Source organism: Zalophus californianus, chromosome 8 (assembly GCF_009762305.2).
Source record: "Zalophus californianus isolate mZalCal1 chromosome 8, mZalCal1.pri.v2, whole genome shotgun sequence".
In the NCBI taxonomy this organism is placed as follows: domain Eukaryota; kingdom Metazoa; phylum Chordata; class Mammalia; order Carnivora; family Otariidae; genus Zalophus; species Zalophus californianus.
Window position 1 is genome coordinate 132558261 of NC_045602.1, and position 18647 is coordinate 132576907.

Here is an 18647-nt window from a genome sequence, read left to right on the forward strand (position 1 = left end):
TGAGAGGAAATCTCTATGAAAATTCCTGGCCAAAAGAAAATCGAACAGAGGGTGTATTAACCAACTGCTGTGACAACAGTTCCAAAATTTTAGTAGCCTATAGCAACACGTCTTTTTATCTCCTGCCCTTGTTACCTGAGGGGTTTGGGTTGGCTGTGGGTGGACTGAGCACAGCTGGATTAATTTCACTCAGTTGAGATCCATCTGTCTGTACATTCAGAGATCCAGGAAGGTGGGGAACATTACTCTCATAGTGGAAGGTTGAAGCTCAAGGAGGGCAGAACTGATCTAATTATGCATGCATTTAAAGTACCTACTTGGACTTGGCCTATCAGGTCATGTCCTGTTGGCCAAAGTCAGTTGCATGGCTAAGTCCAAACTCATTAGTAAAGAATCAGAAGGCTTGGGAGAGAATGGATGATTATGAACAAGTAATTCAATAAATGATAGAAAATGAAGATTACTATGAGGGGCAGATTTTACCTTTGGTCTTATTTTAAATTCCTCCAAATCCTAGAGACAGAATCATGTTGCCAAGTCTTATCGTTGCTTAATCTGTTCCAACCTCCATGCTTAGGAGCATACTTTATGCATCAGAGAACTTCTTATTTAGTGTTCATTATCTTTTACCAGCAGAATTTTTAAGAAGCTACTATCTTCTATGAATTTTTAATTAGTCCATGATAATTTCTGTCAGAAAGAAATGGCCCCAGGAAAAGCCTGGCACTAAGTGGGGCTCTTGAAAGTAAACATAACAATTTCTAGAGAAAAATCAAGCATTTCAAAGGTCCTAATATCGACATTTTCAGTAAGCCATACAGATATTTCCAGTCTTATTTGATAGCTACATGTTTTTTAGCTTCATTTCAAGAGAAAAATCTCTGGAAACTGAGAGGTCACAGGTTAATTTGAAAAGGTAACCAGACTGGTAGCAGCCCCCCAAATAAACAGAAGTTATTTCGATTGTCTAACTTGGTATCTGCTATTGTTTTAGCATGGAAAGTATATAAAAGGGTAGGTAAAAATATTTAAAGTCTATTTATATACCATTTTTAATCACAAAATTCAACTTCTTTTCTGCAATCAAAACTCTTCTGGTAAGGGATGAAAAAGTATATCTCACCTAACTTTAGACCTCTCTTTGGAATAGTTCTTTCATCCTTTAAATCATATTTCTCAGAGATATTTCAGATTTTGGTCATGAGGCTTGAAATACTTTATTGTCTTTCTCACTCAGGAAATGCGTTCAATGAAATGGTCAAAAAAGGCAAAAGGAAAACAAATGATGCTATTCAGATGGGTGACCTTTGGGATCTCAAGTGGGAACCAAGCCTTTACCAAGTTTCTATCGCAATCTTTGTCATGCCTCTACCGAGCCAATGAGAGTCCTTCTGGGTGACTCTAGGACTTTTAGGTCAATTGATTCACCTGGACTGTTGATTCAGTAGAAAATGAAATGAAACGAAACTCAGTTTCATAATACTAGTATTAGATCAGTAGTAGTAGGTTTATGGTGTTTTTCTTAATTTTCAGTCATTTGTTATTTATTCATTAATGTTTGTTGTCACAGTAACACCTCTACTCATATTTACTTAATCTTTTGTTTTAAATCAGCTCACTTCTCTATTTAAGTAAATTCACCATAAGAGCAAATTTTCTTATTACCATCAGTAGAAGACCAGTATCTACTGCCATGAACAGGAATTAACATTTAAAAAGAAATACAATGGAAAGAAAAGAATGTTAAGTTCTAACTACTTTTTGCTACAGAAATCTTTTTTTTTTTAATGTGGTAAAAAATGCGTAGCATGAAATCTACCCCTTTAATAACTTTTTAAGTATACAGTACGGTATTGTTAATTACATGCCCACTGTGGTACAGCAGATTTCTATAACTTTTTCACCTTGTATGATTGAAACCCTGTACCCATTGAACAGCTACGTCTGGTTTCCCCCTCTCCCCATCCCCTGGCAACCACCATTCTGGTATCTGCTTCTGATTTTCACCACTGCAAATACCTTGTATAAGTGGAATCCTGCAGTGTTTGCCCCTCTATGACCAGCTTATTTCACATAGCATAATGTCCTCCAGGTTCATCCATGTTGTCACAAATGGTAAAATTTCCTTCTTTTTTTAAGCCTGAATAATATTCTATAGTATGCATATACCATATTTCTTTACTTATTTATCCATGGACATTTAGGTTGTTTCCATATCTTAGCTGTTGTGAATAATGTTGCTACGAACATGGGAGAGCAAATATCTCTTTGAGATCCTGGTTTTATATATTTGGATATACAATATACTCAGAAGTGGGATTGCTTGATCACATGAGAGTTTTATTTTTAATTTTTTGAGAAACCTCCATCCTGTTTTCCGTAGTGGCTACACCATTTTACATTCCCACCAACAATTCATGAAACTTTCAATTTCCCTTCTGCTTTTTATTTTTTTTCTTTAAATAATGGCCATTCTAACATGTGAGAAGTGATCCCTCATTGTGTTTTGATTTGCATTTCCCTGAAGATAAGTGATCTTTAACAACTTTTCATATACCTGTTGGCAGTTTCTAGGTCTTTGGAAAAATGTCCATTCAAGTCATTTGCTCATTTTTTTAATTGGGTTGCTTTTTAGCTGTTGAGTTGTAGGGATTCCATGTATATTTGGGGTATTAAGCCCTTACCAGATATATGGTTTGCAGATATTTTCACCCATTCTTTAGGTTGCTTTTCACTCTGTTGATTGTTTTCTTTGCTGCATAGAAGTTTTTTTGTTTGTCTGTTTTGTCCCACTTGTCAGTTTTTCAGGGTTGTTGCCTGTGCTTTTGGTGCCATATTTGATAAATCACTGCCAAGGCCAATGTTAAGAAACTTTTTTCTGCTATGTTTTCTGTAGAAGTTTATGCTTTTAAGACCTACATTTAAGTCTTTAATCAATTTTGAGTCAATTTTTGGGTAAGATGAGAGTCCAACTGCATACTTCTGCATGTGGATATCCAGTTTCCCAACTCCATTGGTTGAAGAAACTCTCCTTTCCCCATTGTGTATTTTTGGCATAGATGCAACAGTTTATTTCTGAGGTCTTTATTTTATTCCATCTGTCTGTATGTCCGTCTTTGTGCCAGTACCATCCTGTTTTGATTACTGTAGCTTTGTAATATGTTTTGAAGTTTAGGAAGTGTGAAGCCTTCGGTTTCATTCTTTCTCAAGACCATTTGACTATGTATTCAGGGTCCTTTGTGGTTCTATATGAATTTTAGGCTGGCCTTTTTATATCTGCAAATAGTGCATCGGGATTTTGAAAGAGATTGCATTGAATCTGTAGATAACTTTAAGTAGTATGGAAATTTTATCTTATTTTATTTACTTGTTTTTTAAAGATTTATTTATTTATTTTAGAGAGAGTGTGTGTGCATGAGTGGGGGGGGCTCGGAGGGGTAGAAGGAGAGGGAGAGAGAAAATATCAAGCAGACTCCTTGCCTGACCCTGGGCTTGATCTCACAATGCTGGGATCATGACCTGAGCCAAAAGCAAGAGTCAGACACTTAACTGACTGAGCCACCCAGGCACCCCAAATGTGGACATTTTAACAATATTAAGTCTTTCAGTGCATGAACGAGGGATGTCTTCTCATTTATTTGTAGCTTATTTAACTTTTTTCAGCATTGTTTTGTAGTTTTCAGTGCAAAATTTTTTTTCTTCCTTGGTTACATTTATTCATAAGTATTTTATTCTTTTTAGTGTTATTGTAAATGGGATTGTTTTCTTATATTTATTTTTGAGATTGGTCACTGTCAGTATATAAAAACATAATTGATTTTTGTGTCATTTTGTATCTGGCAACTCTACTGAATTCATATATTAGTTCTAACAGGGGTGTGTGTGTGTGTGTGTGTGTGTGTGTGTGTGTGTGTGTGTGTGTGTGAGAGGGAGAGATCTTTAGGGTTTTCTACATGCAGGATTATGTCATCTGCAAACAGAGATAATTTTACTTCTTCTTTTCCTATCTGGATGCATATAGTAAAAAGCAATTAAACAAAGAGACAAACAATAGAAGCCTACGCAGACCCTTAGTCCTCCTCACTACATATACATACAAGAATATGTATGTGTGCAAGAATGCATGTATAAACATTATTTTTTATAGAAATGGGAATAAATTATATCTACCATGGTGGTTTAACAAAACTATTTCTGTTTTGAATATGGTGTTTCAACATTTCATATTTTAAATTGTATTTTGGCTTCAGTTGAAATAAAGTGTACTGTATGGATTTAGCTTGTGACACTCTAACAATGACTGTGGCTCTCAAAGTAATACATAAATCCCAATAATGAATTAAGCCCTTGCTTTGTTAAGATATGCAGGGAGTAATTCCAGGTAACCAGTACTGAGATAACATTCTGATCTCAAACATGCAATTCTTTTGTTCATGCATTGTTTTCCTCTGACTGGTTAATTTCAAAGGACTTGTCTTCAAGTTTTCTGATTCTTTCTTCTGCTTGATCAAATCTGTTCTGAACCCTGCTAGTGAATTTTCAATTCAGCTATTGTATTCTTCAGCTCAAGACTGGTTCTTTCCCTGTACAAAACTAGTCCACAAAGTCTGAGAGACTGGCTGTTTTTTCAAATGTGGGATCCCAACACAAACTTACAAGGAATATGAAGAAACAGAAAACATAGCTCAATCAAAGTAACAAAATAAATCTTTAGAAAATGACCCTAAAGAAGTGGAAGTATATGAATTACCTGAGAAAGAATTTGAGATCATCACCATGAAGATGCCTCAATGAGTTCAGGAAACAAATTTTGGCCAGATTAAAAGGGAAAAAAAATGAAAAAGCTTAGAGATATTGATCTCCTTAGGTCCCCTGACTTTTCATGAACTGCATAGCCTGATGGGGAATGTGGGCAGGGAGGTGCCTGGGGGAGAAGGGGGACTACAGAGAAGGCTTATCCTTAAGTGCACATGTCAAGGGCAGGAGGTCAAATGTTCAAACCTATAAGCAAACTTTGTCCTTGCCAAAGAAGTAAATTCCTTTCTCAGAGACTTTGTACTTTCTGTTACCTGTGCCTGGAGTGGCTGGGCCCAGCTATTCATATGATTCACTTTTTCAGATCTTTTGTAACTCTGCTCAAATGCTCCCTTCTCTGAAAGGGCATCCTTACCCCCTTATGTAAAATAGCGGAATCTCCCGAGCCCCCTGAAATCCTTTTTCACACCTTTGCTTGTCCTCATAGCACTTCCTTATCCCTGCCTGGTAAAGTGGTTCTTTGCTTATTTCCTCCCTTTAAATAAGAATAAACCAAAAATAAATAAATATGAATAAATAATGAGTTTAAAAAATTTGATGAATAAGTGGATTCCAGGAAGATTCCTGAAGAGGGAATGTGGCTTTGCTATAACTGTGTTTAAGTCACTCCCTCCTTGATGCTGTTACACCTTGAAGAAATTTTTACATTTTATTTGTGAATCTCTACACAAAGATGGTATAATTCATGTAGAGTTCAGGGTGTATCTTTTCTCTTACAATGTGAAAGAAAAATAAAATCTCTGACTACAGAGGCTCAGGAGGGAGTTTTCTTAAAAATTTTTGAACTTGGTGGGAAATAACTTCTGATCTGAGACCTAAGGAAAAGACAAGAAATTCAAACTGAAGGTGACCTGAAGGTTATTGCCTGCCCATGTTCCTGAAAGCTCATCTTCTTTGAGGTCATATTGAGGATCCAATGCAGTCACTTTTTAAAAAATTTAATTAATTAATAAATTAATTAATTTGACAGAGAGAGACACAGAAAGATAGGGAACACAAGCAGGGGGAGTGGGAGAGGGAGAAGCAGGCTTCCCACTGAGCAGGGAGCCCAATGCGGGGCTCGAGCCCAGGACCCTGGGATCATGACCTGAGCCAAAGGCAGATGCTTAACCAACTGAGCCACTCAGGTGCCCCTGATGCAGTCACCTTTGATGATCAGATACACTTATTAGTCCCCATTTAAAATAACATATTACACAAGAACCTGAGACCTTATCAAAATCTATGCTTCAAAAGTGATTCTTTAGGGGCAAATAATGTCTTTGTGAAAAGGAGTATTAAAAGGATGCCTGGGTGGTTCAGTCAGTTAGGCGTCTGCCTTCAGCTCAGGTCATGATCCCAGGGTCCTGGAATCAAGTCCTGCATTGGGCTCCCTGCTCAGCGGGGAGTCTGCTTCTCCCTCTGTCTGCTGCTCCCCCTTGTGCTCTCTTCTCTCTCTCTCTCTGACAAGTAAATAAAATCTTTTAAAAAAAAGGAATATTAAAAAAATATATTCTGCTTTTGGTTTTCTCATTTATAAAATGGAGCAATGGTGGAAATAAATATGCCTTATACAGGTTTTAAAGTGACTTATAAATATACCTGCAAATGTTCTTATAATTTTCACTCTAGCATGTATTTTGAGGAAGGCTCTATTATGGGTTAGCATAGATTGCAATTCTTTTGAAAGTAAGGAGTGTGTATGTGGGTGCTGGGGGGTGGGGATGTGGGCAAGCATGAGCTCATTGAGATGTGGTTCTGAACTGGGGGCAGAAACTGCTTCTGAACCTGCTAGTCCTTTGACACATCAAACATAATCCTGCCTGCTCTGTGAACACTCACCTCCTCCAAGCCAGGGGTGTTGGGTTGCTTATTCTCTAAACCAATTTCCCAAATGGGTAATTGTGTTCTGACTCACGCATTTCACCCTACATTTTCTGACCCTTGCAGGTGACATTCCTTCCTCTTTACCTTTAATGGATGTGTAATGAAATGACATATTTCAAAGTCATTGCTGTGCTTCAGGTTAGGGTGGACTACTTTTATATAATGTCTCAGTAGAGGGTCAGAATAAAGCCTGGGGCACTCATGCCCTACTTCACCTGCCCCCCTCCACCCACCCCCCACCCCTCCTCTACACCAGCGAAAACAAAGAAGTCCTCGAATAGGAGATGACTTTCCAGGCTGAAGATTCTATGGGCTGAAAGGACTTAGAGTCAATCTTAGTATTTCAGTTGGGTAAAGAGCACAGGCATTGGGGTCAGTTTGCCTCACTCAAAACTTGGTTCTACCATTTTTTTGCTGTGACCTTGAGCCCATGATGTTGACCTTTCTCATCTACAGCACCTTCAGCTGGAAAATAACTAATAATAATATCTGTGTTGCAGGGTGTTTATGAAAATCAAATGAGACACACTATGTAAGACTAGTCTAAGCACAGTATGTGGTATATGGAGCAGGCTCAATAAATGTTGGCTTTCAGATGATTGTCATTGATTCGGTCCATAAGTCATTGATAGGTGACTCACGTCTAGCTGGGTGCTGGAGAGATGGATGGATTAATTACAATCACAGATAATAGAACAAAGCTTCCTACAGCATACATGGGAACAGAGAGAAGGCAATGAGTACTTCACATGGAGATCAGGGCAAGTATCCCCAAGGAAGTGGGCCTTGTAGGAAAAGTGAAATTTCCCTGGAGAAAGAGGCATTCACCTTGGAGGGGCCCCGTGCAAGTAAATTTGTGGGTGTGTTTGGTCTTTTGTTCATCAATCCACATATATTCATTGAGTTCCCACTATGTGGCAGGCTCTGTATTAGATTCAGGGGACACAGTGGTGAGCAAAAACCTAGGGGATTTTCATTCTAGAGGTAAGACAGGCGCTGAACCATAGCCTATATGGCCATCAGAGGGCGTGAGGGCAAAGATGTCATTAGAAGATAGAGCCTGGAGACTCTGATTAGATGGAGGGATGGGGGGTGTCCAGTAGGGCTCTGCAGGTACCTGAGATTTGAACTAAGACCCATAAGGTGGGTGTAAGCGAAGTAAGGAGAGTGTAGGGAAGGCTCTGTGCCTTCTGGGGCCTGAACAAAAGCCAGTGTGGCTGGAACTTATGACTCCTGTGGAAGGTATAAGAGAGGAGGCTGGTAAGATAGCTTAGGGAAGACCATAGAGGGCCTTGACGGTCACCCTAAGGGCTTGGCTGCTTGTCCCAAGTGCAATGAGAAGTCACTGCAGTGTTCTGTTTTATACACAGAAATGCTGGTATCAGACTTATGTTTGAAAATATCTTCTGGATGCTGTGTTTACAGTGAATTAATGAGGTTACATGGAAGTGGAGAGACCAATAAGTAGTTGGATTGGGGTATTGGCACAAAAATACATAGACAAAAAATAAACCGTTGTGGGGTGCCTGGATGGCTCAGTCAGTTAAGCGTCTGACTCTTGATTTCAGCGCAGGTCATAATCTCAGGCTCTTGAGATTGAGCCCCATGTCAGGCTCTGTGCTTAGCGCAGAGTCTGCTTGAGATTCTTTCTCTCCCTCTGCCCCTTCCTCTGCTTGCAGTCTCCTTCCCTCTAAAATAAATAAATACATAAATAAAATCTTCAAAAAATCAACAGTTGCATCTGGTAAACTCTGAGGGATTCGGAGTAGCTAGAGAATAAAGTCGGTGGTGTCGAGCTACTAAAGTTACCTACTAAGGTAGGTAGTGCTTTAGCTAGCTTTGCAGGGACACTGATGTCTTAGTCCATTTGGATTGCCATAAAATAATACCATATACTGGGTAGCTTTTAAACCACAGAAATGTAATTCTCGTAGTTCTAGAGTCTGGGAAGTCCAAGGTCAAGGCACCGGCAGATTTCGTGTCTGGTGAGAACTTGCTTTCTGGTTCATAGGAGGCATCCTCTTGCTGTGTCCTCACATGGTGAAGGCATGCAGTAGCTCTCTGGGGTCTCTTTTATAAGGACACTAATCCTGTTCAGTAGGGCTCCACCCTCAAGACCTATCACCCTCCAAAAGTCCCATCTCTTAATACTATCACCTTGAGGGGTAGAATTTCAACATATACATTTGGGGAGCCACAAACATTTGGTCAGTAGCAACTGTTAAGATACTTTATGCCAAGAAATTTGCATTTATACTATAAAGAGAGCCAATGGAGGTTAAGAAGTTGGGGAATGAAATAATCAGGTTAGGGTATGTGTGGAGGCTATTGACTTCTCTCCTCCCCTATGTCTTGAGCCAGGCATTCCTTAAATCTAGAATAAGATGAGAGATAGTGCTAAAGGCAAAGACTGATGGGAGATATATTCTTTTATATAACACAAAAGAGATATACTAAGGGGAGGTTAAATTTGTTAATGTCCGTTATTTATCTTGTAAATACCCTGAGGCCACCAGTGCCTTCTCCCATGCAGCCAGTCATCACAAACCTTGAATGCAGCAGGGGATCTGGATGTAACTGAAGGAGGGACAGCCATTTTGGAAACACAATAAGCCAATACCCTTAGCGGGAGGGGAGTGGTTTATAAAGTGTTCATATTATGAAAGTTTATAACAGGGACCAAGTGACTGTGGGTTAGAGGAAGGAAAGAGCATGTCTAATGGGAAAGCTTTCCCTATTGGGAAGAAAAAGGTGATACCATGCAGACTCTAAAACAGAGGCCCTGTAAACCATTGAGAAGCTGGGAGTAAGCCAGAGAGAGTGGGGAAGCATGGGACAAAGCCACTGTCTGTCTTGGAATATAGGACTTGAACCCCAAGTAGAGGGGCATTTTTGGGACTTCTGACACTCCATTCCTGATTATTGAAGAGTGAGATGACACAGTTATTAATTGGGCCACCATTCCCTTCCTTTCTCGGGGTGGATGGGTGTAAGTTACCTTCACTGGGAGTACCCTGAGGGGTTAGAGTATTTGAAAGGCTTTCCACGGAGATGGGGATATAGCTCTGAGAACTATTCATTGGGGAGAATCTTCTGGGAGATAAAAACACCATATCTCTGTGAAGTTTTGAGCTCATGCCACCTAATATGCTTCAGAAAATATAAAAAGGAAGGTAATTCACTGACATTCCTTGCTATATATTAAGGATAACACGGAAATAATTTGTAGCTTTCAAAAATGCACTTTTCGGTCAAGTGGTGTTCATGTGTGGTGTGCCTTCCACTTACTGTGCCTTCCCTTAGTGCGGAGGTGTTGACTGGGCGTGTTCATTCAGGGAGTGTGATCAGATTTGCAATTGTTCATTTTTCAGGTTACAGAGCTCAACAACGTGAAGAACGTAGCTCGGTTGCCAAAGAGCACCAAGAAACATGCCATAGGGATTTATTTCAATGATGATACCTCCAAGACCTTTGCTTGTGAATCAGGTTCGTCCAAGGCAGGGAGGGCTTTTGCTTTTAGCTTTTAAGCAGGCGCTGGGCATGCATGTTAATCTTTCGGACATTTCCACAGATCTCGAGGCCGATGAATGGTGCAAAGTACTCCAGATGGAGTGTGTGGGCACGCGGATCAATGACATCAGCCTCGGAGAGCCTGACTTATTGGCTACTGGGGTTGAGAGAGAACAGAGTGGTATGTAAAGAAAATTCTCTCCTTTGCTCTCTTGAACACTGTTTTTGTCCCACCATAAGACGTCTTCATTATGTGACATTTTTGAAGTTATAAAAAATATATAAGGAAGTAAAAAGAACCTTTTAGTTGACCCAGATCCTGTGTTACTATTTCAATGTGTTTCTTTTCTTAATGTGTTTTCAATGCACAAATATGACTGTATCTGTATGAATACCGTCAGCTAGGAATCTGAGGAAACCTGCGATATGCCAGTTTCTGTGGCAGATGCATTAGATCATTTAATTTTCCCGGCAGCTCCATGAAGCAGGCACTGTACCTTCCCTCCTTTTACAGATGAGGAGACTGAAGCTCAGAAGAGCTACACCTCTTGCTCTAATTCCAACAGCTTATGTTGGATACACTCCGGACCTATATTCATAATATACTGATTTTACCACATAATGGGTTTTGTTTGTTTGTTTGTTTGTTTTGGGTCTTAAGTTTTTCACTAGAAGTATTTCATTGAAAGCTTTCCAGTGTTTTTAATAGAATCCAAACTTCATGTCTGTTTTCTCAGGTTTAAACCTACTTAATTCTGTGCTTTTTTTTTTTTTTTTTAACTAAACACTTGAGCCAACACCTTGAGCTCAACACTCAACCTGGAACTAAATCATTTTAGGTAATAATGACCAAAATACCCATGAACATTTCAGCAAAACTCAATATTGGTTTACAGTATGAGCCTGGAGGTGAGGAATTATTTCTTTGTTTCCAAATAACCAAGCCTTGTGACAGGGCGGATTGGATCCCAGAGTCCTGCTCTTTTGTAGCCCATTGACTTGATCTGTGAGGATGGAACACACCAGAAAAGGCCACGGGTCCCCTGGCTTGATTATGAACATGGCAGAGGTGGAATTGTACTGACCCCTTCCATGGGTGCACACTCCAATTGTTAATAAAAAATGCCCTTGCTTTCACTTGGAACTCTGTCTTTGTGACACTTTACACGCTGGGACTATTTTGGATGCACCATATCTGCCATAATCCATCTCCACGGAAATGTTATTGACTGAGACTTACAAGTGCTTGGCTAATTCAAAAAAGTCTCTTTGTAGACTGGGAAGCTGAGCTGTAGAGAAGCCAAGCCATTTTCCAAGGTCATACAACCAAGCCCTGGGCTCTAACTTGTGTGGTTCACTGAATCAGGATGCTCCGGGCTGAGAGGATGCACCTGTGGTGCCTCATGGACAGAGGAATATGAAGCCAGACATAAAGAGGAAAATATGATAGATTTTGATTTTTTTTAAATCTAGAGTGCTCATATCAGCACCTAGTTTTCACAAATTTATATTTATGAAGCAATATCCCAATCGTGCTGCAAATGAATCCAAGAACGGGCTGTGCCTAGGTGTTCCCTTTACCGGGCCAACTGTGCCTAAGTTTCCTCTTCTGTCAAATAGGACTAAGAATGTCCCTGGTACATAACTAGGAAGGATTGTTACAAAGCTCATCTATGTCTTTGAAGGCACTTTACAATATTAATTTGTGTGACTTCAAGTAATTGTAACTTAAGCTGTCACTCTTACCACTGTTACTGTTGTTATCCTTGAGTGAAGTAGAGTTATAGAAGAACTTTTAAGTGAATAAATTGGTAATGGTCTCTCTTGCTTTTTACTTAATGATGACAGTCTTTCTGACTTATTCTAGAACTCCTCTGGGAGAGATTTTACTCCATTAGAATATACTTTTAAAATAATAGTTGCTAGAAAGCAGCAAATAATTAGTTATTGGGAGTTTGAAATAACTTTAGAAAATTTGAAAAATAGATCCATGAAATCATGCAGTCATGACACTCCCATTTACTCAACTCAGCTAAAATCGACAAGAATTCTAATGACTTCCTTATTATAAAACAATTAATTTAGAATACCACTGATAAGATCAGTGCGACACTGTTTTGTCAGATAATAGGCGATCTACCATAATGATGTATAGGTGAAAATGTGTTTGTTGTAGTAATATTTTTGCTCATGTTTTGCTTAGAGGTGTTGGCTCATAATTTCCTAAATTAATGAATTTTCTAGAAATATAACAAATACCATGATGGAGTCTGTGGGGATGAAAATTTGGTTGCAGTAATAAGCCAAGTCATTTATTGAGAGTAATCTTGGTTAAATATTAACAGTCATCCAAATAAGGAAATGGATATTTGTAATTGGCTAAAGAGAGTTCTTGTTAAAACTAATTCAAATACATCCATTGGATTTTTCCCAAGCTGGTGGTCAGTTAAGTGCATGGTATTAGCATAGAGTTTTATTTAAATAACTTGGGATGTAGTTTTATTCATTTAGTTATGAAAATTATGAGTTGATCAGTATAACTTTAATATCATTAAATCATGTGACAATTATTTTGCACCTGCATCTTTTGTGAACACAAAAATGTGGGTGTAATTAATATGTACTTGGCAGGAAAAAAATTGTTTTTAATGGTTTCATTGCTTTAGTCTTTTATTGGCATACAAATTTTTTTTATTATGCAAATTCAAAAATTCTAAAAATGGTCTTTGCTCATGTAAATAGTGTTTAGTGTATGTTGACAGCCAGACTGTGACATTATTATGTTACTTAACATGGTCTTCATTTAAAAAATCATTTTCTGGGACTATGAATTTATGAGAAAGGTTTATCTTCCTGAATGTTCAACCTAAACCTAGAATATGGGCTAGAATTATTTTTGAAATGCCTCTTTGTTCCTACAATGTCTTTGATGTTTTATTCCCGGGATTTTAGACTAACCTTTTGTTTTTCTCCCAGAGAGATTCAATGTGTATTTGATGCCATCCCCTAACTTAGATGTACATGGCGAATGTGCCTTGCAGATTACATATGAGCACATCTGTCTTTGGGACGTCCAGAATCCCAGAGTCAAACTCATCTCTTGGCCGCTAAGTGCCCTGCGGCGGTACGGGCGAGATGCTGCTTGGTTCACTTTTGAGGCAGGGAGGTGAGTTTCATGACTGTTCTTCTACTTTTTCTTTCCCCAGAGTTGCATATCAGATCCACCCTGAAGCATGCTTCTGCAACCATGTAGAGGTATGACCCTGCAGTGCTAGGCATATTATAAAGGAGTCATCTGTTCAATATGGCTTTATTTTCCCTGGAGGATTCTAATGTTTCATGAATGTGACATGAATTTTCATTGCACGGTTTGATTCCATATCACAAACTGAAGTTGAATTAGGTAAAAAGGCTGAAAATGTACCATTTCCTGGGTCATGCTGAACACAGACCAGCTTCTTGGGTTTGGAAAAAATCCATATTATTCTGTTTATGTTTCCTTGCTGGCTTACTATGGTAGATTATCAGTATGAGGGGCCATTCATTTCTGAAGGTGCTGTTGATTGAGTTCCATCCACAGTGTAATGAATAGCGCTAACACTAGGAAGTTGATTCTAGAACTGGCTTATTGCAATCAATACCCAATAAGCCCTTCTAGGGCTTGCCCTTTTTCCTTTCAAAAGTCAATTTTGAAAAGGGAAGAGGGTGCCAATAATATTTGGGTTGATCATTAGCAACAAAGAGATGTCATCTCATCAGGATCTCACTTTTCTCCCCCTCACCCACCCTTCCTCCCTGAGAATTTGGGCTCTTTTTCTTTTTTAAATGCCGCAGATTAATTTTGTATTTTAAAATTTTAAATGACTAAATTTTAAGAAATACAAGTCCTTCTGTAACATGGCCTGACATTTACATTAAAGTTGAAAGCAGTCAGCTTGTGACTTTGAAAAATCTTTTGTTTGTTTGTAAAAGTGGATGGTTCTTCCCGACAGGAATACAATATTTGATATAAGGAGAATAAAAACAGGAGTTCCAAACATGTAAAACCCTAATTTGTGTGAATATATGACAGTATTGCTCTACTAAACTTAGTGTGCTCATTCCGTGATAAGCAAAGCCCAATTATTTAAGCTTTGCTTTTCAGAAATATGATCCATTTGATTCTCCTATAACTATCCTCAAAAGTTTTTAAGCTTTTCTTTCCCAAACAGCTCTTTTTCCCATTCTGTTTTATTTTTAAGTACCTGGAAATTGAAATGTTATAAATGAGTCTGTGAATCTCCCAGAGACAGCAAAGGTCTGCATGTTAGAAAATAAAACTGTAATCTTCAGAGCAATGTTCTTTTGTCAGAATTACTTGTTTATTATCCTTGTGGGAACATCTCCGTAGAAAGATCAGGATTTGTTTGGGAAAGTGGGTATATTTCCCTGTTTGGGTCTCAGAAATTATTTATGTATTAATCATTACCAGTGAAATCTATCTATGAAAAATGTTTTATGATAGAAGTAGGCTTTTCTATCAATTATATGCCTCGTATCATCTCCCACTTGTGTTTCATATCGATGGCAGTAGAATTCTGCATTGTTCAGGATATTTTAGTATATGTGCTGCCGAAGTGAGCACTGCATTGTTCAGGATATTTGGGGCCTATCTTGGGTAGCCCTTATTCAAACATTAAAACTTTTTAATTATTCCTTGGATTTATAGGAATAGTAGTAGGAAGAATATGTCTTTCCATCATAATTTCTGTAAGCTAAAACCTTAGTAAACTTTTCTATTATCTCATGACTAATACTAAACTTTTTTTGACATTATCTTCAGGTTTTAATGTTACTCATGTCTTGCAAAGTTTAATTTATTCATATTAGTCTAGTAGACTGCTAAGGATCTAGGAGATTATTTTAAAGACTGATATTTCTCCTAAGTGTGATAGGAAACCATAGAGATTTTTAAGCAGGGGTGTGTGTGTGTATGGACAATGGAATAGAGGTGGCAGATGTACATATGGGGAGATACTGCAGTAGCTCAGGTAAAAGAAATGGAAGAAAATTATGGATATATTGGAGACATAAATTTCAAAAATATTCCTTTGACCAAAAGCCATGAGGTGCTGAATCAGAGAATGAAAATCATTTTGTAGCTAATGCATTTTGTTCCATGACTTTGTTCTTTTTTTCTTTTTTAAAATTTTTTTATTGTTATGTTAATCACCATACATTACATCATTAGTTTTTGATGTAGTGTTCCATTATTCATTGTTTGTGCATAACACCCAGTGCTCCACGCAGAACGTGCCCTCTTTAATACCCATCACCAGGCTAACCCATACCCCCACCCCCCTCCCATCTAGAACCCTCAGTTTGTTTTTCAGAGTCCATCGTCTCTCCTGGTTCATCCCCCCTCTGATTTACCCTCCTTCATTCTTCCCTTCCTGCTATCTTCTTTTTTTTTTCTTAACATATATGGCATTATTTGTTTCAGAGGTACAGATCTGTGATTCAACAGTATTGTATTGCAAAATTCACAGCACTCACCATAGCACATACCCTCCCTAATGTCCATCACCCAGCCACCCCATCCCTCCCACACCCCATCACTCCAGCAACCCTCAGTTTGTTTCCTGAGATTAAGAATTCCTCATTTCAGTGAGGTCATATGATACATATCTTTCTCTGATTGACTTATTTCACTCAGCATAACACCCTCCAGTTCCATCCACGTCGTTGCAAATGGCAAGATCTCATTCCTTTTGATGGCTGCATAATATTCCATTGTGTATATACACCACATCTTCTTTATCCATTCATCTGTCGATGGACATCTTGGCTCTTTCCACAGTTTGGCTATTGTGGACATTGCTGCTATAAACATTAGGGTGCACGTACCCCTTCGGGTCCCTACATTTGTATCTTTGGGGTAAATACACAGTAGTGCAATTGCTGGGTCGTAGGGCAGCTCTATTTTCAACTGTTTGAGGAACCTCCATACTGTTTTCCAGAGTGGCTGCACCAGCTTGCATTCCCACCAACAGTGTAGGAGGGTTCCCCTTTCTCCACATCCCCGCCAACATCTGTCGTTTCCTGACTTGTTAATTTTAGCCATTCTGACGGGTGTGAGGTGGTATCTCATGGAGGTTTTGATTTGGATTTCCCTGATGCCGAGCGATGTTGAGCACTTTTTCATGTGTCTGTTGGCCATTTGGATGTCTTCTTTGGAAAAATGTCTGTTCATGTCTTCTGCCCATTTCTTGATTGGATTATTTGCTCTTTGGGTGTTGAGTTTGGTAAGTTCTTTATAGATTTTGGATCCTAGCCCTTTATCCGATATGTCATTTGCAAATATTTTCTCCCATTCTGCGGGTTGTCTTTTGGTTTTGTGGACTGTTTCTTTTGCTGTGCAAAAGCTTTTTATCTTGATGCAATCCCAATAGTTCATTTTTGCCCTGGCTTCCCTTGCCTTTGGCGATGTTTCTAGGAAGAAGTTGCTGTGGCAGAGGTCGAGGAGGTTGCTGCCTGTGTTCTCCTTTAGGATTTTGATGGACTCCTGTCTCACGTTTAGGTCTTTCAACCATTTGGAGTCTATTTTTGTGTGTGGTGTAAGGAAATGGTCCAGTTTTATTCTTCTGCCTGTGGCTGTCCAATTTTCCCAACACCATTTGTTGAAGAGACTGTCTTTTTTCCATTGGACATTCTTTCCTGCTTTGTCAAAGATGAGTTGACCATAGAGTTGAGGGTCCATTTCTGGGCTCTCGATTCTGTTCCATTGATCGATGTATCTGTTTTTGTGCCAGTACCATACTGTCTTGATGATGACAGCTTTGTAATAGAGCTGGAAATCCGGAATTGTGATGCCGCCAGCTTTGCTTTTCTTTTTCAACTTTCCTCTGGCTATTTGGGGTCTCTTCTGGTTCCATACAAATTTTAGGATTATTTGTTCCATTTCTTTGAAAAAAGTGGATGGTATTTTGATGGGGATTGCATTGAATGTGTAGATTGCTCTAGGTAGCATTGACATCTTCACAATGTTTGTTCTTCCGATCCATGAGCATGGAATGTTTTTCCATTTCTTCGTGTCTTCTTCAATTTCTTTCATGAGTATTTTAGAGTTTTCTGAGTACAGATCCTTTGCCTCTTTGGTTAAATTTATTCCTAGGTATCTTATGGTTTTGGGTGCAATTGTAAATGGGATCGACTCCTTGATTTGTCTCTCTTCTGTCTTGTTGTTGGTGTATAGGAATGCCACTGATTTCTGTGCATTGATTTTATACCCTGCTACTTGACTGAATTCCTGTATGAGTTCTAGCAGTTTTGGGGTGGAATCTTTTGGGTTTTCCACATACAGTATCATATCATCTGCAAAGAGTGAGAGTTTGACTTCCTCTTTGCCGATTTGGATGCCTTGGATTTCTTTTTGTTGTCTGATTGCTGTGGCTAGGACTTCTAATACTATGTTGAATAGCAGTGGTGATAGTGGACATCTCTGCCATGTTCCTGACCTTAGGGGGAAAGCTCTCAGCTTTTCCCCATTGAGAATGATATTCGCTGTAGGTTTTTGATAGATAGCTTTTATGATATTGAGGTATGTATCCTCTATCCCTAAACTCTGAAAAGAGTTTTGATCAAGAAAGGATGCTGTCCTTTGTCAAATGCTTTTTCTGCATCTATTGAGAGGATCATATGATTCTTGTTTTTTCTTTTGTTAATGTATTGTATCACGTTGATTGATTTGCGGATGTTGAACCAATCTTGCAGCCCAGGGATAAATCCCACTTGGTCGTGGTGAATAATCCTTTTAATGTACTGTTGGATCCTACTGACTAGGATTTTGGTGAGAATTTTTGCATCCATGTTCATCAAGGATATTGGACTGTAATTCTCCTTTTGGGTGGGGTCTTTCTCAGGTTTTGGGATCAAGGTAATGGTGGCCTCATAAAATGAGTTTGGACGTTTTCCTTCCATTTCTATTTTTTTGGAACAGTTTCAGGAGAATAGGTATTCTTCTTTGAATGTCTGATAGAATTCCCCTGGGAAGCCATCTGGCCCTGGGCTTTTGTTTGTTGGGAGATTTTTGATGACTACTTCAATTTCCTTAGTGGCTATAGGTCTGTTCAGGTTTTCTATTTCTTCCTGGTTCAATTTTGGTAGTTGATACATCTCTAGGAATGCACCCATTTCTTCTAGGTTATCTAATTTGCTGGCATAGAGTTGCTCATAATATGTTCTTATAATTGTTTGTATTTCTTTGGTGTTGGTTTTGATCTCTCCTCTTTCATTCATGATTTTGTGAATTTGGGTCATTTCACTTTTCTTTTTGATCAGTCTGGCCAGGGGTTTATCAATCTTGTTAATTCTTTCAAAGAACCAGCTCCTAGTTTCGTTGATCTGTTCTACCGTTCTTTTGGTTTCTAGTTCATTGATTTCTGCTCTGATCTTTATGATTTCTCTTCTCCTGCTGG

The 18647-nt window shown here is 38.7% G+C and overlaps 1 protein-coding gene across 2 annotated transcripts in view; it reads left to right on the forward strand.

Annotated features, from left to right (window-relative positions):
• Positions 1-18647, forward strand: part of DOK5 (docking protein 5) — a 168965-nt gene that overhangs the window by 97226 nt on the left and 53092 nt on the right. For both annotated transcript variants that reach the window (XM_027622492.2, XM_027622493.2), the window contains 3 exons: positions 10053-10167; positions 10253-10372; positions 13168-13357. In XM_027622492.2, the coding sequence (XP_027478293.1) occupies positions 10053-10167; positions 10253-10372; positions 13168-13357 (425 nt within the window). The remainder of the gene's footprint in view (positions 1-10052; positions 10168-10252; positions 10373-13167; positions 13358-18647) is intronic.